The sequence below is a fragment of the Pan paniscus genome, chromosome 2 (genome assembly GCF_029289425.2).
Source record: "Pan paniscus chromosome 2, NHGRI_mPanPan1-v2.0_pri, whole genome shotgun sequence".
NCBI lineage: Eukaryota > Metazoa > Chordata > Mammalia > Primates > Hominidae > Pan > Pan paniscus.
In genome coordinates this window covers 98813575-98840059 of record NC_085926.1, presented here as the reverse complement: position 1 = coordinate 98840059, position 26485 = coordinate 98813575, and the positions used below count along the sequence as shown (strand labels likewise).

General features: G+C 36.4%; 1 protein-coding gene across 7 annotated transcripts in view; it reads left to right on the top strand.

Annotated features, from left to right (window-relative positions):
• The window catches only part of ABI3BP (ABI family member 3 binding protein), a 244470-nt gene that overhangs the window by 94073 nt on the left and 123912 nt on the right, over window positions 1-26485 (top strand). For all 7 annotated transcript variants that reach the window (XM_034957020.3, XM_034957021.3, XM_034957019.3 and 4 more), the window contains exons 4-9: window positions 464-596; window positions 13102-13283; window positions 13836-13888; window positions 22914-22962; window positions 23898-23969; window positions 24544-24636. In XM_034957020.3, the coding sequence (XP_034812911.2) occupies window positions 464-596; window positions 13102-13283; window positions 13836-13888; window positions 22914-22962; window positions 23898-23969; window positions 24544-24636 (582 nt within the window). The remainder of the gene's footprint in view (window positions 1-463; window positions 597-13101; window positions 13284-13835; window positions 13889-22913; window positions 22963-23897; window positions 23970-24543; window positions 24637-26485) is intronic.

Sequence of the window (26485 nt, the reverse complement as noted above, 5' to 3'; positions counted from 1 at the left end):
AATCTAGATAATAAGGTTTATTTTCTTGTCTTAGATGTTATTTCACACTCATTCACAGTCCCGGGAAAAAAAATAAACATACTTTCATTTTATCTGTAAAAGAAATTAAGTGTGTGTATGTGTGTTTGTTTATTTCACTCATCACAGCTAAGACCTCCATATCCTTCCCTGACCCACAAGAAAATAAAACTAGGTATAGCTGGATATTGTTAATATGTGTACATGTACAAGTGTATGCATATATGCATATGCACACATGCATAGACACAAATCTGAAAAAGGTATTTGATTCACATTTAAATTCATGGGCAAAAATTAGTAATAATGTGGACTATAGAAAAGGAAAGGAACTTGATGTTTTCACATTTTTCATCATCTTGCCAAGTCATCTTTAATGCATTTTACCCGAATCATGGCAACTTACTAAATGTCTCCTGAATTAACCTGTATGCCACCTCCACAGGTAAAACTCGTTCTCGCAAACCTCTGCAGCTGGTGGTTGGCACTCTGACACCGAGCTCGGTCTTCCTGTCCTGGGGTTTCCTCATCAACCCACACCATGACTGGACATTGCCAAGTCACTGTCCCAATGACAGGTAATATTAGCACTTGCTTTTAATAGCATCTGTACATGCTTTAGAAGAATATGTAAGTATCAGGACTGTTAGCATTGACTTAACACCTCTTAGCTGTACAGCCTGTTCTAGGTGTGAGGGGAACAAAGTCAGGGGCTCTGCCCTTGAGAAGGTTATCTACCTGAATAGAAAACACATACATGTAATTTTTTTCAAAAATCATGAACTATTATACAAGGAAGTATGAGTCAAATAGCAAATGGGTGGTATCAGTAATAAGTGCAATTAGAAACTCAGAAGGCGGGGCCAAAGGCAGTTAGGAAAGACAATTAAAAGTTGGAAAGTTGATTGGAAAAGGATGGATCTTTGATCTCACAATTGAAGCTCTTAAATCATACTTCTCAAAGTGTGGTTCCCAAAGCAAGCAGTATCAGCATGTCCTGAACTTGTCAAAAGGTAAATTCTCAGGTCCCCCTCAGACTCACTGAGTTAGAAACTCTCAAGGTGGGGCCCAGCCATTTGTGTTTTCACAAGCCTTCCAGGTGGTTTTGATGCCCACTGAAGTTTGAGAATCACTGGCTTAGAAATCTGAGGAGAGACACACAGGCAGAGATATAAGCAGAGGAAAAGCAAGTTGGAAATGAAGCTACCATTTTCTTTGGAAGAACGAATGGGAAAAATCTAAGTATATTTTTAAACTAGTGCCATTTATCCATCCAACCATTTGATGCATGTATTTAGATGCATTGGAAGGATATGTACTAGGCCCTGTGCTACATGCTGAACCATACTTCTAGGTTGGTTATAAAATGATGTTTGCTTATAAATACTTACTATATTAGCTTCAAAACTCAGAAACTTGCATCTAGAAAAGCATTCAAAATTTTCAAGCTTCAATCAAGGCATTTTATTTTTAAAGTTTTCTATTTTAAATACATTCAAAGTGATTTTTACATTTCAGAAGTTTTCTTATTCCTTTTTGAATAAAAAACATTTATTGAGGTATAATTTAAACACAGTAAAATGCATAAATATTAGTGTACAGTTTGAGTTATGACAAATGCCTATAACCATGTATCCAATACCCATCAGGAAACAGAAAAATTTTATCGCTCTAGAAAGTACTTTCCTCCAGAAACAACCATTGATTTGATTTCTATCACCATAGATTAGTTTTGCCTACTCTAGAATTCCATATAAATGGAGTCATATAGTATGGGTTTTCTGACTGTCTTCTTTCACTGAGCATTGAGATTCATTCATGACATTGCGGATATCAATAATTCATTCCTTTTTTGTACTCCTGAGTGATAGTCTATTATGTGAATATTCAAAAGTTTATTCTCTTGCTAATGAGCACCTGAATTATGTTGGGTTTTTTTATGTATATGAATACAGACTGTATAAACATTTTTGCATAAAATTTTGGTGGACATTTTAATTTCTCTTAAACATAAGTGGAATTTCTGAGTTATAGGAAGATGTATATTATGTATATTTGATTATTTTTTGCCTAATTTTTCCATCTACATTCTCACAAGCAATGTAGGAGAGCTCTGATTGCTTCACATTCTAAAGCAGCATTTTGTGTTGTCAGCATTTTTCATTTTAGCCATTCTAGTGTAGTAGTTTTTCATTACAGTTTTGATATGTATTTCCCTTACACTAAGGCTATTGCATACTTCTTAATGTGCTTTTTGGCCATGTTTATGTTTTTTGTAGTGTTTTATTTATTTTTATTTGTCCAAATCAAACTAAAATGAAGGAATTTTTAAAGTGTTTATAAGTTCTCAAAATCACCTTTCATCTGACGTTGGGAAATCTAGACTCAAGAAAAAAATCAAATTTCCCTTCATATGCCCATGGTTCTCAAGGGATGAATACTTGGAAAAACATGTAGAAGATATTTCCAAAATCCAATTTTTTGAAAAATAATTTTGAAATGTTTCAAAGAATCTGAAATACTTTTTATTTCACCCACCACTAATCCCATGACTTATTTTGTTTGGAAAATGGACTCGAAAGAACATGCCTCCTTGTGATAATTCCGGTTCCTAACGGATTGGTCTGGGGTACTAATGCTGAGAAAATAAACACTTATGGATTGCTCTTTTTCTTTTTAAAAATTATCTTGATAAAGTTATGGAGAGAGAAAGGGAGAAGAGAGGAAGGAAGAAAGGAAATTTGGTAGTCTTACAGCAAAATGCAACCCAATTTTAAGGGTTACTCGACTTGCTTGATAAATCTGTAGGACTACTTGTTTCAATAGGTTTGGTAACCTGGCAAACTTGTGTAGCATAATTTGGAGTAATTTCTTCCTCCCGCCCTCAAGCCTCTCCTCCAATTTCACTTTGTCCTACTGACTCTTCTGTAAAAGAATCTATCTGATGACTGATTCTAATTGATAGATGTTGCCATGGTTTGACAGCACCCGGAGATAATGAATATAGAGAAAGTTAGGACAGATGACCTAATGGAGCTAGGATTCTAACCCAGGCCGTTGACTCTAAGGCCCAAGCTATTCAGACCATGCATGGGTCTCACCCTCACCCTCACCCCCTTGCACACGCACCCTGGCTCTACTCTTATCAAATAGATGGAATTAGGCACATCACATCACAATATTCAAAATCGATAATTTCATTTTGAATAAAGTCTTTTGAAAGATACAATAATGACAAGCAAGATATTCTTGACCAAAGTAGGGAACCATTAGGACATGAGTTGAAGGGAAGAATTAAACAGTAATGACTAAAAAGGAGTATTTGGAGTACTAGTAAATTTCATTTCCCCATGCTTCCTTTCTCCCTAATTAGCATAGTTAATAAACCGACATTTAAAGTCTTTGTGATGTTTGAGGAAAAAAATAATAGTCCCGATTTAAAAGCCTGGAAATACTGTACATATTAGAAGCAGCCAAATAAATCTGCCAGAACTACAAATTAGTGTAATTAGAAGCAGACTAGACTTGGAGAAATCTACCCTCATATGTTCATGCAGAATTTTTTTATAATTTAGACTAATCCAGTAGGTTAGCATAAGCAATAATAGCTAAAAATGATGGTTATTTTCTGAAAATTGGAAGATTAATACAGCTAAAGTTTTACTTCAGGAGTATCTTTTTACAAAACCATTGCAATCTGAATGCACTTGGCTTGCTACAGGAACACCAATTGGTATCATTTTAATTCATTGATATTTGGTTCCCTCTGTACAGTCTCTGATTTTTTAAAAAAATGATTTACATTGGTTTGTGTAGCTTCATTTATCCTGTGCAAATAACAGTGAAATTTGTTTTTATATTTTGACTATGGACTTTGTATATCAAAGCTCTTAGGTAGTAAGTTTCCAGTTAGAAAACCCTCATTGTTTTTGTTCTGTTTTTAGCTTGGAAGTATCAATGAAATATCACTTTATCCTTTATGGCGCATGTTTCTGTACCTATTTGCCTAGGGTCTTTATGGGTCTCCCATGCTTTAAGATTCCTAAGTTCACATTGGAGAGCAGATGTGCTTCATTTACAGTTTTTATTCTTAATGGGCTTTGAATGGAAGAGTGTACACATTTGTCTTCAATAGAGCCTCAATTTGAAAGAAAGCTTTCAAATTGGCCCTGATGAAGAGTCAAATGTTTTTAACCCAAATTTATTTCACCATTAATAGCTTATTTTTTCTTTCTCATGTTTCCAACTTGTTAAAGATTTCAAGATTGTTTTAGTTCTCACTCTTTTGCCAACGTATTAAAGCTTTATGAATAGTTTAGAAATCACTTTCGCATTTTCTAACATTCTCATCTTGTGGTTTTTTTTTTTTTTTTTTTTTTTTTTTTGAAACGGAATCCCGCTCTGTCGCCCAGGCTGGAGTGCAGAGGCGCGATCTCAGCTCACTGTAAGCTCCGCCTGCCGGGTTCACGCCATTCTCCTGCCTCGGCCTCCTGAGTAGCTGGGACTACAGGTGCCGGCCACCATGCCTAGCTAATTTTTTGTATTTTTAGTACAGGTGAGGTTTCACCGTGTTAGCCAGGATGTTCTCGATCTCCTGACCTCGTGATCCGCCCACCTCGGCCTCCCAAAGTGCTGGGATTACAGGCGTGAGCCACCGCGCCCGGCCGTGTTTATTTACTCTTAACGTAGAATGAGGGCTCTCCTTTTTGGCCAGTCCAGAGCAGACTCTCTTGCCTTTTTTCCGCCCCCAAGTTTGTAAGAAGCGAGTATCTTCAGTGTCTGAATTCTCACCTGATTGACCCCAGTGCCTTGTTACCTGTCTGTCTTGCCGTGTAAGTTTTAAGCTCGGTGAAGACAGGGAGTATCTTGCCCACCGTTACTTCCTGGTCCCCCGAAGAGCATCAGGAACATAGCAGACCCCAAGTAAATACATGCTGAATGAAATAACCAGTGAAATGTCAACATTCTCACTTTTATGTGTTACCATTACCTCAAACTCAACATGACAAGATTAAACTCAGACTTTTTCTCTTGAAATATCACCTCACTTGTCTCTGTATTGCTTTCTAAAGTAGTATCATTGTCCCATTCGCTCTAATTTAAAACTTCATTTATTTTCTATTTTTCACCTACTATCGTTTATGAAGGCCCCAAGATACATTCCTTTTTCTTTTGAGATGTACCCATATCTGCATCTTGTCTTCTCCTTCTCCATTTCACACTAATGTTCCCAATCCAAGCATGCCTCACCTTACCCTGGATTCTGGCAACAGCATCCTGGCTACATTCCCTGCTATTTTCTTCCCCCAATCTATTCTACCTTCCACAGTACTGAGGAAATCTAGACTATCCTTTATCAACTCACTCTTTCCTCATCCTGAATTTATCTTTACCTCTCTTCTCTTCTTTCCAAGAAACACAATTCTGACTTCAGACAGTGCTCATGATCCCATCTTTCCCATGTCGTCTAAGCCTTTGCTTCCCCAGTGATCCCCTCTCTCTTCCATTTGCCCTTTCACAGGCAGTCGTGCCCTGCCTCCTGCTGGCAAGCATGCTCAAAGTTTCTCTCCCTGAAAACAAAGCCTTCTGTTGATCCTGTTATGTATTCTAAGCTACTTTTCAGTCTCTTTTAATTTCCAAACTTTTCAGAGTTATGGCTCCCACATTCTGAATTCTGTACCATCCACACAGTCCTCATCCCTTCTCACTAGTTTCCATCCCTTTTCCACTGTTCCACTGAAATGTCTCTTGGTGGTCACTAATGACCAATTAGTTACTAAACCCAGTAGAGTTTTCTCAGTCCTTATCCTTCTTAACCTATTCTTAAACTCTTTCTTTCTTTGACATTTTTATTTAGAGTTTCCTCTTGCCCCTTTAACCATTTGTATTAGGGTTTCCTAGAGGGACAGGATTAATAGGAGAGATGTATATACATGAAGGGGAGTTTATTAAGGAGTATTGACTCACAGAATCACAAGTTGAGGTTTCATAACAGGCCGTCTGCAAGCTGAGGAACAAGGAAGCCAGTCCGCGTCCCAAAATCTCAAAAGTAGGGAAGCTGACAATGCAGCTTTCAGTCTGTGGCTGAAGACCCAAGAGACCCTGGCAAACCACTGTCGTTAAGTCCAAGAATCCAAAAGCTGAAAACTTGAAGTCTGATGTTTGAAGGGAGGAAGCATCCAACACAGGGGAAAGATGGAAGCTGGAAGACTCAGACAATCTAGTCCTTCCAACTTCTTTTGCCTGCTTTGTCCTAGCTATGCTGTCAGCTGATTAGATGGTGTCCACCCAAATGGAGGATGGGTCTGCCTCTCCGAGTCCACTGACTCAAATGTTCATCTCTTTTGGCGACACCCTCACAGACATACCTAGGATCAATACTTGGCTTCCTTCAATCCAGTCAAGTTGACACTCACTATTAACCATCACACCTTTCCTTTTCTCCTTTGCTCACTCCTTATTACATCTCCTAAATATGGAATCATGTTCTATCCTTGAATCTCTTACCTGCAGTACCCTTCTTATCTATGTCTAGTCTTTAACAATCCCCTCTATGCACAACAGTGCTTCTCAAACTTTGTGCATGCAAGTCATGTAGGGAACCTTACTAAAATGCAGATTCTGATTCAGTAGGCCTGAGAAGGAGCCTGAGAATCTGCATTTTTAAAAGCTCTCAGAAATTGCTTTTGTTGCTGTTCTGCAGAGAACAGAAGTGGCAAGTATGTAAATGACTTCCAGGGTTGAATCTCTGACCTGGGCCCATTTTCAAATTACTAAGAATATGCTTTCAGTTGTCCATGGAATATTTTCATCACAATAACCAGGTAACTGTGATTGGCACCTCACACTCAGACTAAGTTCATACTTTCTATACTATTAAAAGAACACTTTTCCCATCACTTTATTCTCACTTTTGAAAACTCAGTTTTAACTTTTTTCGCTTTCTTTGGTACCCATATCCTATAAGGAGTCTGGTTTCATCAATTCTTTCTTAGAACTATAACTTTAATCTGTTCTGGTTTTTATGTGTGTGTGTGATTCCTATCCTTGTTATCTCACATCTGGAGTATACCTTGAGATGCCTCCCTCCAGTTTCTCTGTGACTTATTCTTCCACGCTGGTAATTCTAGCTTCCTTCATTACTGCTCAACTTTATTTACCTACTGAGGAATTGCCACCAGCTCCCCACTGTCTAGGAAAATAAGTCATAGAATCTCTCAACGAATATACCTCAACGCATATCTGAGTCATGCTCATGAAATGAGGTGTAAATCCAATCCACGCTGCTTTCCAGGGGCCTGGGTAGTATGTCCTGAAGTAAACCACATCAATGGAATGGGATTTAAAATGCAGCCTGTCCATTTCTCAGCTTCAGGCTGGATAGTGCCACACCCAGCCCCACCTCTATGCTGTGTGCTTTCCATTCTGCCTTCTTCAGTCATACTCATATGCATGTCTACCTCCTTCATTAGAGTGCAAGCTCACTTTTGAAACTGCAGAATACCACTTGCTTCCATCTCACACAGAACCCAGCATTGTATTTTACAATAGTAGTTCTCAACATATAAGTGAATATGCAAGTGGGATGTCAAGAAGAGGATTTAAAAATCATCTAGCCAGTCTATTCAGCTCTTGAAGCTTCTTTGCAACATCTCCCATCCAGAGTCCACAGTGAGCATCTCCAGGGATGGCATCATAGCATGGACGTTGAAGATACAAATTCTGGTCACACTGACTTACCCGAGTTCAAAACTCTGCTCTATTATCATCTTAGTTGCTTTGCATGGGTTGCTTAAATGCTTTTAGTTTTGGTTTTCTTATGTGCAAAAGGGGGTAAGTAATATCATAGGGTTGTCAAAATTTAGTAAGATGACACATGTAAAATGGTTAATGCAGTGTCTAGCATGCAGTGAATACTCAAAATTATACTGTCTCCTGCTAGCCTTCTCATTGCTTTGATATTATTTACTTTATGTTATAATTGCCAACTTCAGGCAAGCCATTCCATTTCAGATAGCACTAATATCAGTAGAAACATTTCTTTTGTTGTACTTAAACCAGCCACCAGTGGGTGATACTATACGAAGAAAGGAGATCTTAGAAATAGTTGACCAGTTTGTGATGAGTCAGAATTCAATTCACATTTGAGAATCATGGTAAAAATAACTTGCATTTGCCTTATCATGATCCTACTGTTGAGTTAGGAAAATGTGGTTAGACAGACTCACGTTCCTTTTTTCCAGAGGTAATCTCTAGATTACTGTGTCAACCCATTGCTTTCTATTTGGCTATAGATGTAAAACTACCAAATAAAAGTGGATTTTGTGGTCTACAAAAAAAAAAAAAAAAAGTTGACCAGTTTGAAAATTATCACGAGTCCAAAGATATTAATGACCTAAACTGGGGCTCACATGCTACCTTGGAATAGTGGAGAGGCAAGTGGAAGAGAATTCATGTAAGAAAACATACTTGGATTTGACAACTGATTGGACATGAGGGGAGAAAGGACTCTGAAGTCATCAGAAATGGGGATCACAAGAGAAACAGATTTGGAAAAGAAAATGAAGAGTAGATTTTAAGTTAGTTATGAAATTCACAGAGGATTAAGTAATTTGATCATAAGGTTTTACTATAATAAAGAGGTCAGCCAACAGATTGCAAAGAAATATAGACATTTTGAGTGGTAAGAAAATGGGAAAAGACAGATTATTAAGAAATTTTGTGTTAAAATATAGTGGCAGGTTTAAGAGAAAAGTACTAGTTTTAATTTTGTTGGGGTAGAATGAAAAATATCTAAACAACTTTTAGACTCAGGGGAAGGTCCGTAAGGAATCAAGGGAAAGGTTGGAGATCTGGTGGAATAAGGAAGTGGAATACAATTATTGAGAAGCTTATCTTTGAGAAGATGAGAATGCTTTTTCCCTTGAAATCAGAGTGGGACAAAGAGAGAATGAAGGGGAAGAGAGACCCTTTAGAGGAAGGGAATGAGGGCAGAATTTTTCTCAGTAGTTACAGTCTCAGTAAAGCAAGAAGCAACACTGACAAAGACAGTGTCAGGAAGTGTTCTTTGACATGAAGAGTCAAAAAATGTGGGAAATAGATGGTTTAGGAAATGTAAAAGTAGTTAATCACATAGAAATAAAAGCATTCCTGAAGGAAGTATGGAAAACCCAAAAGATAGTCAACCACGTACATTAAGCTGGGGTAGTTCGTAGAAGGACTAAGCTTAGTTTGGTGTTCAATTTCTTCACTTAGTGTAATTCACTACCCAGTTACATCATAAATTCAGTTTATGGAGTTTCTACTTCTATCTCAGGTACTTTGTTAGAATAGAATATCCAATATGTTGCTGGAATAAATTTTTAGAAACAAAGGATCTAAAAGATAGTGGAGTCCAGTCCCCCTCTGAGAAATTGTTGCTTAAGAGGGTGGAGAGATGCCCCCTCCCAAGGTCATGCTACTAGTTTGCAGTGACTAAAATCCCAGTCAAGCTACTACCTTCCTTTCTGCTACATTTTGAGCAGCTGTGGATTTTTCAATGCTATAACAACAATTATTGGCAGCATTGAGACTATTCAGGTGGCCCAAACACAGAATAATGCCAGTTGAACCAAATGCTACCTTCAACAATTTCTTACCTCTTAATTAGGATATGAGATGCTCTTGTTCTTAAAATTGAAATTGCTGAAGGCAGGCTTTCTAGAAGTCTAGTCTGATGACATTCATAGACTACTACCTGTATTTTTAATAGACTTGTTGCCTCTGTGTGCACTTGTGCTCAATTTTAATCATTCACAGAAAAAGGGTCAACTAACGTTTGACAGAAGACTGTGACTATATGTTATGGTAAATACACATTAAAACAAAAACTAAAAAGCCTTCAATAATGTGAAATGCTGATTACTTTTGTTTTTCTTCCGTTCTGGTTCATTTTTCCATCTTTTTCCATGTCTTTTGCCTAGCACCACAGTTGAAAGAGTCCAGTGCGGTACAAAAGGCATTAGATTAGGAGTCAGAAATTGGCATTTGCCTGGGTCTGTCACTGATTATCAGGGCTTAGACACTTCTTGGGCTCTCTTTTGCTTGTATGATAATTCTTTCTCTGCTCAGAGTTTATTGTATGGATTAAATAGAATAGGTAAATAAAAATCATAAGCCCTGTGCAAATGTACAATGCAGAAATTTATTGTGTTTGGCTTCAGTTTGCTTTGGTTCTGTAGGAGAGGTGCGTTATGCAATGATGTGTTGCAAAATATAATTGTAGGCCTAATGGCTTAAATCAATATGTCTTGGGAATTGAATAATTGGTTACTTAGAGATATTATATTCTAATTTTTAAATGACCCTTAGAGCACCACATATTCATTCCACAAATATTTATGGAGCACCTACTGTGTACTGGGTTATAAAGAACTGTTTATTATCATAAGACCTATATTTTGTTTTAAAATCAATGAAAATTTACTTCACCACTTTAAATATAGTTAAGTGGCCTAATCTCTCTGCTTGAAAAAAAATGATAGTGCTATAAAACAAAATTGGAATTTGCCTATAATATACAAGTATCAACTGAGACAGTGTTGAAAAGGACAAACCTAACTAGGAGAAGAAGGGCAAAATGCCTAAGCCTTTATTTTCCTGAAAAACTTGGGATAAGAGGGTATTTCAAATGCTTTGTGATCAAAATGGAAAAGACTTACACTCTGGATTTTTAAACCATGGTGAAGTTTAGGGTTCTTTTTAAAGAACAAAACATTTCTGTCTCATTTATTTATAAGCAGGTTATGTGAGATCAAGTTGACTGCAAAGCCTTGAATCTGACCTTCGGTAGTTCTGTTAGCAACAGGACTCCTGCATCATGAAAGCAGTTAAGTCCTCAGAAATGTATCTACTAGAGATGCATAATTTTGGTGGCCCATCTGGTCTGATTTTAGCTTTTTAACATTTCTCTAAGAGCCAGGACAGGGAAAAAATAACAACAAAAATTTCATGCAGCATACTTGTCAAGTAATGCATTTCATAAATCACTGATATTTTGACTCACAGGACACAAAGGACTTCTATTACATTCTATTACAATTCAATAATATAACATTTGTTTCCAGTAGCAGTTAGGTTTAGGCTGGAACAGCCTCCTTCACTCATTCTGTTTTCTGCTACTTTGGAATGGGGGAATGGAGCCCTGAGCACAGCTTTCACTAGAAAGGAGCAAGCTAATCAATGATGGCAAGACTTTCAGTGGTTGGTGCCTAGTAAGAAAGTAGGCTGAATATACAAATGCATCTCATCTCTCTCTCTATTTATTAAACTACAAACCCCCTGCTGACTTCATGGGCATACTACCTGTGCACCAGACCCCCAACTTAGAAGAGCCCAAATTTGGTTTAATGCTCTGCTGTCACTGTCTTAAGATTCCTAATAACTTTTGACCAGAGTCTACGTGTTCATTTCTTATTGAGCCCCACAAATTACGTAGCCAGTTTTGATACTCATCTCTAGATACTGGGATTGTTTTGCATCACCAAGAGCTTAGGCTTGACACTTAGAGAATGCTCAATAAATGTTTTCAGAATGAGCAAAATTCCTGATTTTTCAAAGCTTTAAATAAAAGCAAGTAACCTTAATCTTACTCCATTTAATTTTGCTGATGTAAGGAGTGGAGGAAAGGTACTAAACTTTTGAGGAAAATGTTAAGATATAAAAAAGACCCAAAAATAGTTTACCCAATGCGTATGTTTCCATCATCATAACATGGCAGCTACTATTTCATTCTATTAACTCAGTGTTTATTTAAAAATAAAAAGCAGATGAAGTTTACCTATTGACCCCACCTCAAATCCTATTTTTCTCATCACCTGCTCACTGGGAGTTAAAGCACTATCAGAAATGTTGTATCCTTTCAGTATTTGTTATCCCTTTACAGTGCCAGGAATAATATTTGGTAACATATTTCATACATCTGAATATTTATGTAAATGATAGGAAACTATATGCACCAATCTTTAATTTGTTGTTTTTATTTGATATTTTGTTTCTAAAATCTATCCACATTGATACATGTAGTTCTCCCATTCACTCTCATTACTGTATACAGTAGTATACTGTACTTGATCTGCTGCCCCACTTAGAGCGGCTGTTTAAAGTAGAGCCAGAGGAGTCTGTCTTTGTATTTCGATTCTGCCACCGCCACTGGTAAAAGTCAGTAGCTGGGTGATATTGGGCAAGTTAAGTGAATGTTCTGAAACTCCATTTTCACATTTGTAAAATGAGATTAATAATTTCCACCAGTTAAGATGTTTTCATGACAATTAAACCAAGTAATATATGTAAAACCTTGGTTCAAAAAATAGTGGTAGGGATTATTTTACACATATATATGTGTATATTTATGTATATATGAATATTATGAAGGCCTAAGTAAATACATAACAGTGATATTGAATTGGCATTAACTTTTTTTATTTTACTCTTAACTTGGCTATTGGTCTTCTTTTTAATAATAAAAACAGCTCAACCTTAAAATGCAGTACTGAATACATCTTAGTCTTAGGTTCTTTTTTTTACAAAATTGAATGATATTACCTCTAACATATCCTTCATGGATGAAAAAGCTTAAACTCATACAACTATGAAACTACCATACTAATTATAAAATGGCACCTATGTTCTACTCTATGTATAATAGAATATTATACATAGTATAATAGAATATTATACATAGTATAATAGAATATTATACATAGTATAATAGAATATTATACATAGTATAATATCTACGTTTTTTCTAGTGTTTTCCAACTTTCATCTTGCAAAGCAGCAAATAATAGAACGAGAATTCGGGAATTCCACTGGGCCAAAACTGTGCTGCTGCAAAGACTCCAACTTGCAATGAGAAATTAAAAACCTAAGCACACGTTGAGCTTATTTTTTTCATGTTCTCTGCAAATTTTTTAAAAATCGGAAGAGAAGCCAATATTAAATAGTATCCCAAGTTGGTTGAAATCTGTGATGAAGTAAGAAATTTGAAATAACATTCTGAATCCCCCTGTGATTTTAAAGCATTATATTCTGGTTATTCAACAGATTTTATACAATTCGCTATCGAGAAAAGGATAAAGAAAAGAAGTGGATTTTTCAAATCTGTCCAGCCACTGAAACAATTGTGGAAAACCTAAAGCCCAACACAGTTTATGAATTTGGAGTGAAGGACAATGTGGAAGGTGGAATTTGGAGTAAGATTTTCAATCACAAGACTGTTGTTGGAAGTAAGTACCTAGAAATGTTTGTTTCAGTAAGCTTTTATAATTTTTTCTTAGTTACCTAATTTTTAATTATGTTATTCATTGTATAATATGAAATAAGCTAATTCCTAAGCTCTAGTATTTATGAAAATATAGAAGCAAACAAGATATATTGAGCATTGATATTTCAGAATCTTTAGTTATAAGTGATTTTTAAAATAAGTAATAAATATTTGATGCCTCCATTGATGTCATTGTCTACTGTATTACAGCAGTTTAAAATCAATCCCTACCTGCAAACACCAACAGAACCAGAAAAACAATAACATGTACCAATGTTCAGAATGGAAAGCTAGACCAGTAGAGATGCCCATAAAAAGACTTTCGGGAACCTTGAGCTTTCTTCCAGTCATCCCGTCATTAAAACTTCATTGGCGTCAGTGTTTAAAATGATAGTGATTAAAATTATACATCCAAGTTAGAGAACGAGTTGTAGTTGTCTTCATAATGATTAGCTAGAGTTGACTTAGGAGCAAGGAGAATAAAAATAATGTTATTTTTCCCTTGTTTCATCAGGTAAAAAAGTAAATGGGAAAATCCAAAGTACCTATGACCAAGACCACACAGTGGTATGTAACAGTTTATTTTCAAGAATGTTTTTAAAAAATTGTATCTGCATTGTTAAGGAAATAGTCTTATTATAAGATACTGAAATTAGATTAACTGACTAGCTATGAAACAGTGGAGAAAGTACTTAGTTTTAGGAATTAGTTTCTTTTTCTTAATACTAAGTAAAAGCATGATTTCAAATCATCTCTGATTTGTTTGAAGTTCTAAAATTCTAAGATTCAATGTAGCTTATTCTAATATTTTAGTATTCTGGGTATTTCAAGGTTATACATATTATCTTCTGTCGATTGCTTTTTAATATAATGTTTCAAGAGCAAATTGATACATGATTTATGTACATTGCTACAGCTCAAACCTTTCCTTTCTATTTTCTATCATACCCTACTTAAAAGAGCCAGTCTTTTTCACAATGATGGAGCAACCAGTTTGATTTTGTAAAATGCCCAGCCTCTGTTCAGTTCAGACAATGTTTGTGTTTTATGAACCAGGCATTTCCCCATGAATCTAAAAACATCCTTTTCTCTGTCACTTCAGCCACTCGGTTTCTCATGCTCTCTTTCCTTCCACTTTTCAAAATCTATTCTCAGGAAGCATCATGTCTAGTATATACCACCCCACCTGGGATGACCGTAAGTCACTGTTAGAGCCACCACAGACATGTTCGCATTTCAAATCTCATATCCAGTAATTAGTTTGGTGCCAAAATAATTGCAGCTTTTGCCATTAAGAGTAACAAAGGACATTATATTACTGGGCAGACAGAGGAGGCAGTTCGGTGAGAAGAAGGGAATTTGGTGCTGTCTTTGGTCCCTAGATATTGGAAGTATCCTACAGTCAAATGAACGTGCAAAGACTATTTATGGGTGGAATTTTGCTCTCTGAGATGTGTGCTTGAGGTGTGTGGCTGAACATCTTTTTATGTCTAATTAAGGAGTCCACAGAATAGCCCCATGGATCATGTGGCCCAGTCTGGAAAAAAAATAGTAGTATACATTTCACTGGGATTAAAAACAGAAAAAGGAAGATTGGTTTTGGTAACAGAAAATAGTCTTAGATAAAGTAGAACTGACTAAAAATTAATCCGCCTAAGGCAAATGTTGTTCGTGTGGTTTGAAATGGCAGAAAAGTGTGTTCATTGTGAAATTATTATCAAATAGTAATTATGAGGTTGTTACAATTTCTAGGAAAATATTTCAATGTATTTCAGATATAAATACAAAAAAGAGATTGCGGGTAAATTCCTAGGCCTGTTTTTTTTCTCGCTCTCTTTTTTTTAACTAGTCTGTTTGGTTGGTTTTTTGTTTTTAGGTTTTGCTGCTTTTCTAATTGTCTAATACTTAAATATTTAGAATGTTAAGTGGGAAAAGAAGCATTAACAAGGTTACCTATAACAAAACTACTTATAAGGGTAGTATAAAACCATTAATAGTCTTGTAAAACTTTAGAACATCTTTTGTTTTCTAAGCATGTTTTCATTACAAATTAAAATCATACTATATTTGCAATTTTCTATCTTGCTGTTTTCACTTGGTCAAAATGTTATGAACATATTTCTTATCATCAAATGCTCTTCATAAACATAATTTTAATTGCTGTGTACTGTATGATCTAAGTGCATGATTATAAGTTTCCAATTTGTAGGCATTTAAGTTACTTCTAATTGTTTTTAAATTGTGGGTGATGTTATAGTGAACACTTATGATAGGTTTATGAACACTTGTGATAAAGCTTTGTTCACAATGCTAATCATTTCCTTAAAATAGATACTTAGAAGAGGAATTAACAGTTTAGAGTTTTAACATTTTTAAGGCTTCCTAATACTATGGTCAGATTTCTTTCCCGAAAAGTGGTACTAATTTATAAACTCGCCAGCAATGTATCAGTTTATGTTGCTATAGTACCCTGATTGTCAACTTTATATATTTTCATCGCTAAATTGTTGGCTAATGTAATAGCTTATAATTGTTATCTTAATTTTTATTTCTCTGATTGCTGATAAAGCAGTAGTTTCTTCACTTATTAGCCAGTTGTATTTTCCATTTAATGACATTCTCTTGCAGTTCTTTGTTTGTTGGGCGTTTCATGGGTTCTTTTTAGAACTATATAGTCTAAGACTGTATACACTAAAGAAACATTGACCTGTTGATGATACTATCTAGAAATATTTTTCTCACATTTGTTATCACTTAAGTTTGCTCATAGACATTTTTGAAATAGACAACTCATGAAATTTCCTTAACCAAATTATTAGATTTTTCCATTGTGATATCTCAATTGCATTATATTTTAGAAAGGCCCTCCCTCTCCAGAGAGCAGATAAATATTTCTTTCCTTTCTTTTAGTTTTATAAGTGGTTTGATTTTATAATAATTCTGTGAATTTTATTTAACTATGGTATATAGTAAGGTTCTATATTGATTAGGCTATGTATTTTTCCCCCAAATAACCAATTGGCTTAGTACTGTGTATTTATGTGTTGAATTGTGCCTCTCCCTAAGTTCCCTTCATCTTTGTCTCTTAAATCCAGTCAACATTGTATAGGAAACGTAGATCTGCTGTACCTCACAGGCAAAACAGTGGGATAGAATTGCTCTTTCATCCTCTTCTAGAACAATCCTCATTCTTTGTTGTGAGTGGTTTCCTAGGAAGCATACATTGCCTCCTATCCTCTTGGCTGTCATGCTTAACCTTTCATGTGACTCCATGATATCATTTCTTTCATTCCCTCTTTTCAGCTATCATATGCCAGTAATTTGTATTTGTCTTGGCAGGATATTTCATTTAGGATGAGTTACTCAGCAAGATTGGGAAAGATGATTGACGTTTTACTCTCAGGGAATTTAATTTTTTTCCCCCTCAATATAAGCAGCCATGATAGGAAGGGCTAGGAAGCAACTTCCTGCCTGCATGACACAGAGCCAGGCATTTTATCACTTCAAGCTGTGAGGTGGAGTATCCTGACTCCAGCCAGCTCTGATGAGTTTAAAACTCTTTGTTATTTCCAAAGGAAAAACCAAATTCATTAAAAGGATATTTTAAGCCTTCTTTGAGAAGGTTTATTGTTTCCCTCTGGACAGCAAAAAAAAATATATATATATATATATATATATATATATATGAACTTACATCTCTGCTCTCAGGTAGCTGTGGAACACGGGGAAGTAGTAACAGAACTGCATGGGATAACTTTGAGCATCTTATGTGACCACATACAATTGATTCTGAAAAGTGGTTTGATACTTTGGAGGTATATTTTAGTCCAAAGAAGTGTATACCCAATTATTCACCCATCTCTTCTCTGAGACCTATCTTAGAAGGCAATACTTCAAGAGATATGAAATTAATTTCACATGTTTTGCTTTTTGGATTTCAAGCAAAAAGACACATTGAAAACTTTTTTATTCATATGAACATGCTTACACCTGAAACCTTAGAAGCAGCAAAAACTCTTGAACACCTTCCAATAAGAGGTATTTGGAATGGAAAAAAACAACTTGAACTGTAGGCTGTCCATTTTACAGATAAATAAATTTTAGGTCAAAAACTTGAATACAAAATACAGCCCATCCTACCCTTCTGGTTACACTATATATTGTAATTCATATATCTAGATATGTGTTCTGCTGACAGGCAAGCCCCAGTGCAATCGTGCCCAGAACATATAGCAGGGAATCTCTTCTGGTTGGCTAGTACCTTTGTTCTACCAATTGTTAAATGTTTTCAATATTGCTCCTACCTATACCTCTAGAAAAATCAGAGAAAGGGCATATGCAGAAACAAAACTGTGATTCTTTCTATATAAAATAAATCACTTGAGATCCATATGATTGAGGAAGAAAAAGATATATTTATCATGATGCTTGTGCTATTTTTTTTTTCCATTTAGAGAATCTAGGACACTCTTTTTTTGAAGGTAAAACCTAATGTTTACTATTAGGTTTTATTATTTTAAAAAATAAAGAATGATGGCTAATATTTTCATACATTTTCTATATTTTGAAAAAATGTATTACTTAACTAGCTAACTAAACAAAATCAATATTTGAAGTATGTAGCACTTATTAACAGATTTTTGAAAGCAAATTTAATTATTTAATCTAAATCTTCCTAGAATCAGTGTTCTCCAAAAATATGACATCTATTTTTATCTTTTTTATTTTCCATCAGAGAACCACCCATATTTTAAGAAATCCACAGTTACTATCATCAAAAAGAGAAGTGGTACCACTTGTTAAAATGTAACAATTTTCAAATGATTGATGTGAAGAGAGATTACCTTTATGGTCCCCACCCACACTTTATGACTGTGTACAGTGAATGTATCAGGCATCCTTCCATTCTTAGCAATTCTTGTCTCAAGCAGAAACTTGAAAAATTTCTGTGTAGGCAAACTATTAATATATCATCAAAGGTTAAGTTGACCAGAAATTTGAAGCCTTTTGAAAGTAGGACATTAGATTCACTTTTAGCCAGATGTTAGATTGAGTCAGTATGTTTTGTAACTTTCATTAGAACAGACTAAAAGTGAATTAAAACCAGAATCTAATATGCCCAAGTTCTCATGTGGTTTGACTCTTGAGTCATTGAAATTTGACTTTGAGCCACTGTTTTAACCACTACCCAAATGGACAGCTCCTCTTTATCTCGGGGCCTGAAAATAATGTTAAACCTACAATAATAATATTCTGATGCCACAAAAATGTCAAATGGACAAACCTACAAAAAATAACATCCTTAGTTATCACTAACTTTATTACAGCTAATTTTCAATATACTATCAGGAGGAAGTTAGTGTAATGCAGGGTGAGACGCAAGTTCCTTGTCATGTGTGGTGGTAGCAGCGTCTGCTGCTGCTACTGCGGGTATTTCTAAAGAAGCATATGCTTTCCCTAGCCATGGCAAGAAAGCATGCTGCATTTGTCTCCGGGGCATCACCCTTTAGACTCTAGTAGTCTCTCCTTATTGAGTGTCACCAACTGCATGCTTCGCCACAGTGTCCCAGAAAATCAGTAAAAATAAACGATCTTAACCAGACTTCTGCTCAAGGCATAGCCCAACCTGGGTTTGTAATGGACAGGATATCTGGAAATGAAGAAGAAAAACATCTATTATAGGACAAGAAAGAAATATGCTTACTTCCTGGCATTTAGTAAACATTGAAAGACAAGAACTACGGAAGGAAGAAGCGGTAGAGGTTTGCAGCAAGAATGGGGGAATCGGCAAGCTGTAGGGAAAAGAGAGCCAGCAAGGGAATGACTAAGAAGGAAAATCGCTGCCAGAGTGGTGTCTGAGGACAGCAGTATTGTGCTGAGGCCACACCAGCCAAAACAGTGTGGGAGCCTGCGGGGCTGTCACTGCCTCCTTCCCATTTCCAGGCCCCACACTGTCTACATCTGTGACTCTGATGTACATTAATAGCTGTTCATAATAACAAGCCTAGAAAAAGTAAGGAAAGGTCAGCAAGGAAATGTTTTTTTAAAACATTGTACATAAAACAGTTCTATTAAAATTGGATTGTAATTGGTTAAACACTGTATCTTGGAAATTATCACAGTACTTCATTTTGCAGTGAGTCTGGTTAACAAACTTTTCCCTGCCCTTTTATTTGATAAGACATAGGAGAGGATTCACATTGTGAATTTCTGAATGGAAATTGTAGAGGTGTTGGCAGAGACATATGGAGCCACACGACTTTCCTGATGCCCTTTAAAAACCTACCTGTAGAGACACAGCTATTTGCTCATTAGTAGAGTCCTTGTGCATCTTTGGATTGTGGATTAAGCAGGAGAGCATTTCTAGGCCTAGAAAAAAAATTGCATTCTTCAGCTAAATGATTTTTTAATTTTTGGCAGCACATATTGTACATATGTTCTTGTCACTTTAACTGGACACTGGTCTGTAACTGGACACTGGTCTGTACTGGAGTCAGAACTCAGAACAGAAACTTTGTTCCATTCATGTGAAGAGCAGAATATTTTCCATTTGTCCTTGTCAAAAAATTGTTTGTTTGAAACAAATCATTACAACAAGGAAAATTAAACTGGTATAATGCAATTCAGTCAGCACAGCAACATGTAGGCTTTTCTGCTCTAATGTGTTAAGTATCTTGGAAAGAATTCGCATTCAACAAAACGTGCGCTAAGTACAAAATGTGCACTAAGTGACAGGAGATGTAGGGCAAATAGAGGACAGGCCATTCAAAAGCCTCTGCAGCTGCAGCCACAGCCTGAACAAAAATGATTATTGGTACCTAGAAAAATAATGTGGCTCTCTTGCCTGGCAGCTCCCATGTAGTTGAAGGTTGCCATGCCAAGCATTTAAAAGTCTCAGAAGTGTCAAACACATAGAAGCAGAGAGTAGAATGGTGGTTACCAGGGGGTGAGGGGCAAGGGGGCAGTGAGGAGATATTGACAAAGGGTAGGAAGTTTCAGTTAGGCAGGAGGAGTAAGCTTTAGAGTGCTATTGCACAGCAGTGTGACCGTAGTTACTATTAATGTATAGTTCAAAATTGCTGAAGATAAATTTCAAATGCCTTGCCACAAAAAAATGACAGGTAAGTGAGGAGGTGGATATGGTAATTAGCTTGGTTTAATCATCCCGCATTGTGCACTTAGATGAAAACATCACATCGTACCCCAGAAATAGATACAATTATGAAGAAAGAAATGATTTTAAAAATAGCAAAAAATAAAAGTTGTTTAAACATGAACAAATAAAAATTCTCAGAGGAGTTAGAGGCTATATGCCAGCAACGCTTTTGCTGGAGCAGGGCAGGTGAGAACTAGACAGCACAGGTGGAGGAGCTGGTGGGGCTTCTCTTAAGGTGGGCTCGTGAGTGAGTGCAGAGTGCCAAGGGTGGGCCTAACTTTTCTCCCCTGGGGAAGGATCTCTGTGCAAGTGCTTACATTTAATAGTTTTATAATGAAGCCAAAAGGGATCCTCCTGCCCATATAACTGCAAAGCTGAGAGTTTGGTATTTTTTATCCCCCACTGAAAGTTATACTTATCTTCCTACTATTTTCCTCCTGTTGCCAAGAAAGAGCATGTCTAAATTATATCTGCATCATTCCTCTAGTTATCAATAGTGTATGAGCTAAGTTGCAATACAGAAGCATGTGTGGTAGCTAAACAGATTGTTGATTAAAATAACTTTTTCTGCTTATAAATGTAATTTGCCCTTACCAGAAATTTGGCAAATATAGAAAGGTGCACAAAATAAAATGAATGTTGGCTTACAAGAAATAAATCACTGTTTTAAGGAAACAGTGATTTATTTCCCTCTGGCCTCTTTTCTATACATGTATTTATAAAATTGTGTTATACTGTGGATGCAAATTTGTATCCTTGGTACTTATTTATATTCTGCATTTTTCCATTTTATTAAATACAAGTCAAATTTTTGAACTATCATTTAATAAAACCTCTATTTTTGGATAATAAATTTATTTTAAGTTATGATAATAAAAACTGTCTTTGATTAATTCCTTAGGCCGGGTTGCTAAGGAAGAAATCATTGAGTCAACGCATGCAGACACCCCTTTAAAAAAATAATCTGATAATAGTAAACTTTTATTTGTTGTGATTTTTTTAAAACATAAGAACCTTAATATGATAAGGAAAATAGCTAACAGTAAGCCTGGTGTATTGTCCCTTCTTTATCAGAGGGATATCACTTATTAAAATGGTAGTATGTCAAAAAGTATGTTTTGCTCACTACTAGGTGTTTGCCCTTGTAAGGGATTTGGTAATCATGTAAACACCTATCTGGTAAGCAGCTCATATTCAGTACATCCTTGATGATCAACAGGTCTAGTATATGCCATATCTGTATCATGTATACAGGCTAAACCAAGTATCAAAAAGTGGACATCAGTCTTGCCCTTTCAACTCAACTCTAATTCTCCTGTGTATAATTTTCTGCCCTTCTCCTCACCTGCCCTGTGTCCCTCTAGTCTGTCTTATCCTTGGCCTCATGATTATGTCTGGCAATGACTCTTCTTTAAAGTCTGCACCCATCCCTAGGTCAGGCTACTTTATGACGTCAGAACCTCCTGTGGGACTTTTGAGGTAATTTGGGTGAGGAGAGGAAGCAGAGTCCTCTGGGATATGTCCTTCTGATTCTGAGGTCCCTTGTGTATAAACATGTGCAGAATGGTTGAAAGTACAGGCTGTGGAATAAGAAATATCTGGATCAGAGTCCTTGCTGTGCTTTCTTGAGCAATAAGTGCTTGGCGTTGGGAGCTCATGGTAGTTGTGGTATCTGTAGTAACAGCAGCAGCAGCAGCAATTGGATACACTCAAACAATTGATCTTGTTTGGTTTTCAAAGATAATAGGTAGCTTAGCATCTTTTTGAGAGGGACTGTAAAAACAATTTGGTGGTGTCATATCTCAAATGTAATGAAAATAAACTAATATTCAGTACAGAAGATTTGGTTTCTTTCCATTGCAGTTTCTAAGTAAAGTGAACTAATGGGAGTTTTGAAGAAATTACTTCTGTCAAACCTTGGGATATTTATGAGGGAAACCAAGTGAATCCAATAAAGTAGAGGCAGATGGATGTACTAACAATCTAACCAGCAACTTTTTTTGAGATGGAGTCTCGCTGTTGTCACCCATGCTGGAGTGCAACGGCATGATCTCGGCTTACTGCAACCTCCGCCTCCCAGGTTCCAGCAATTCTCCTTCCTTAGCCTCCCAAGTAGCTGAGATTACAGGCGCCCGCCACCATGCCCAGCTAATTTTTTTTTTTTTTTTTTTGTATTTTTAGTAGAGATGGGGTTTTACCGTGTTGGCCAGGCTGGTCTCTAACTCCTGACCTCAGGTGATCCACCCACCTCAGCCTCCCAAAGTGCTGGGATTACAGGTGTGAGCCACCGTGCCCTGCCACCAGCAACTATTAAACCAGTGTCACAGGAGACTTCATTGAAGACAAGAAAGGGCTACTTCCAGTTCTCTGAACATTTTAAAGAACAGAAAGTTATTCACAATGACTCAAAAGTTGACTTTCTTCTTCTCTTTGCAGCCAGCATATGTCCCAAGGAAACTAATCCCAATAACAATCATCAAGCAAGGTAATTTGTCTGCTCTGGAAATGTGTTTAGAGCAATCTTTAACATACTTTTAGCTAAGGTAATCAAACACGGCACATATTTTCTCGATTTTTTAATTGATTTTTTTTGAGAAAAAGTTCAAAGAAAATATAATGGTCTACTAAACTGGAAGTTAATGGATAATTTTGGCTCTTTTACCAATACACCAAGCTTTGGGCTGGTCACACAGGTCAGACAACTAAGGACAAAGCAACCATCACAAGTATTAAATTTTTTAAAACAAGTTAAATATGTGGAGCTTTGCCCAGGATTAAGTTGTCATACCCGAAGAAACCCACTGATTTAGTGGTCACTTTAAGGAAAGTAAAGATATCCAGGTTTCCAGAATTATAATGTCACTTCACGTCAGTATCTGACTGTTTTTGTTTTGGCTTCTGGTTTTTCAAATTATTAAAATCTGTTATTTCCAGAAAGTTTCTTGGTAGAAGAGACAGGGCCCTTAAAAAAATAGTTCTTCATTTTCAGAAAACACAACATCCCAAGTGTACTCTCAAAACAGAATCAGTTAGTGTTGATATTACTCAAAGACTCTTTGCTTTGAGAAAATAAATTTTCTAAATTTTTATTGCTGGGTCATCACCTCATTTTGTGCTAGTACTGATTGATTTGGGGAAAAGGAAGGCTTCAGGGAATAGAGTTAGGAAGAAAATTTTCCAGTAATTAGAATGGAACACCTTATGATAGAATAATAGCCTTTCATTAGTTAAGGGCATAGGTGTTAAGGTAAGGTATGCCTTCCAATCCTTCTGTTGGCTATATAGCCAGCCCACTGAGTTGCTTTGTATTAATTAATAAAGTTAGATCAAGGCTTTTCCAGTGCAGATGGCCTCACATTATTAGCTTCTTACTGCCTCCTATTTCCCACCCCCTCACACTGTCTTTTTGTATTTCAACAGTGATTCAGAATGTTACTCACAAGGATTCAGCTAAATCCCCAGAAAAAGCTCCATTGGGAGGAGTGATACTAGGTGAGTGGATCTCGAAATCTATGTCTAGATTAAGCAAATCGGGCTATCTTTTGAGGATAGGGCTTTTCTGGAGTTTTGCAGTGTGAGTAGTTCTGTTTAATTGATGTGGTTCACTTCCTTTCACTGTTTAGCATCCTGGCTCGTGTCCATTCCAGGCTAGGAGCCAAGCCACGCTATCTTTATCATGGTGTGTTAAAGAAATAGCTCTAGCACATGTGCAGTGGGAATGATGGCACCTGTCCTACCTGCCCCACAGAGTTGACTGAACTGCTTTTTAAAAAATCATTATTATTGATAATAATCTTTGTTCACCACACATCTTAAGCAGCCATTATACAATTTTTGAGTCTGTGGATTAAAAGCCAGAGGATTTTAGAAGTTTGGTTAAATATGAAAAATATTCTATTTAGAATGTATGGTCATATTTTTTCCAATGTTTTAAAGTTTGGGTTAAAATTTACTAAGCAAAATAAGTGCTATGCTTCATAGTTTGTAATATCTGATGTGCTGAGCTTCATTTTATGTCATGATGCACTTTCTTCCCCTTATCTTATTTACATCTATTTCCTTGCAGTCCACCTTATTATTCCAGGTCTTAATGAAACTACTGTAAAACTTCCTGCATCCCTAATGTTTGAGATTTCAGATGCACTCAAGACACAATTAGGTAAGCAGAAAAGTTTTGTATTTGAACTTTGCAGTAACTGAGTACTAGCACTGATATTCTTAGGAAATCCAAAGAATCTTGCTAATGAGCTGTTTGAGGATCTCAAAGTAAAAAAGTAGAGGCAAAGAGGTTGGAGTGTTGGAGGTATTCATTATAAATGACATTCTATAAGAAAATAGTTATTTTATATGTACATATTTATATAAGGTATATTTATATGTATGAAATAAGAGTGAATGTTTATGAAAATCTTCAAAATACATACGTATAATTTTCTAATAAAGTAATTCTAAATTATACTTACTATACTATTATGGGGCGACTAGGTATTTGCAATGAGAATTGATGTGAAGGTCAGGTTCATTAGAATTATTATTTACTTGAGATTGATATTGCTTCCTATTTCTAGAAAGAACTGGATATGTGTTCAGTGTTTAAAAAACATAAAACATAAGAGTAAAAGAAAAAAACGGAAAATCCACTTAAAAAAGGGCCAGGGAATAAATGTGGAGGTCACTGGGCTGAGTTGGTTGCTGCATTTAAGTATCAAATTAGGCTCCGAATTGTATCTTAGCAGAGAATCTCAAGCTTGATCAAACATCAGGAGCACCTGGAGGGCTTAACACAAAGACTGCTGCCCACCCCCCCCCCACCACCAACCCACCTCCCGAATTACTGATTCAGTAGGTCCAGTATGGGGCCTGAGAATTTGCATTTCTGACAAGTTTCCAGGTGATAGTGACGCTGCTGCTCTAGGATCCACACTTTGAGAACTACCCCTCCAATGTCTCTAGAGAATACCTTGGGCTGTTAATAAATTTGGAAGAAATGGTGCGGTAGAAATTGAACAAACCTTAAGAATACAGAATGTATTCCCTGAGCTAGGCACTGGCTGTGAACTTTAATGTTTAATATATGATTCAATCAGCACATTGTATGGATAAAGAAACGGAGGCCCAAGCCCCTGTTTGGCCACAGTCATTCAACAAATACTATGCATTACCCTATGTCAAAACCGCAAGTTGCTGGGGGCTATGATGGTGAGTTACCCAGGCATGGCACCTGCTCATTCTGGGACCTCAGACAAGGCCGTTACTTTCTCTTCCCCTACTGGGGGCCTTATCTGTCTGCTTCAGTTGATATTTCCTCTTTTTTGGCTGAGAGAGAGGCAGAAGAAATGATAAATAAGATATAACCCAAATATTTTTTATTTCAAGAAAATACCATGAAACATAACAATAGGCTGGGGTCCCAGGTGGGCAGACCCTCTGGTCAGGTCAGGGCTTGCTGTGATCTCTCTGTTATCAAGAGCATGCATCCACTGGGAACAAACCCTTGATGTTCCTGACAAGTAGCTGCTGGTACAGTGCGGATCCCACAAGCCAATAACTCATTTCCTTTTTCCCCCTTTCCCTCCCTGCCCTGGAGACTTACTGGGGGAAAAAAGGCATCAAATCTAATGAGGTACCAAATGTTGATGTCTTTTTCTTGTTTCCAATTTTCTTCTTTAGGGAATAGGGCCATGTAGAGATGTTTAGAAGTTTTGTCCACATAATGTCAAGCTACTTAATTTTTTTAAAAAACCTGAAAAGAAATTGCTATCTCTTCATGTGTTTTTCAAATATCCAGACACTTAACTTTGCATAAATAGTGTTACCTGAAAGTTTAAGTTAACTTTTTTCATTTTTTGCTTGTCTGATCTGAGGCAATCCAGTTATAAGAATTTTGAAAGGCAAGCTCTTAAGTTCTCGTTAGGTGCTGATTTTGAGAAACTCCTGGAAGAAGGAAGAGGAAGGCCTTAAGTTGGTAGAAAAGCACTTAACTGGGGACTATTAGACTTACAATTTTT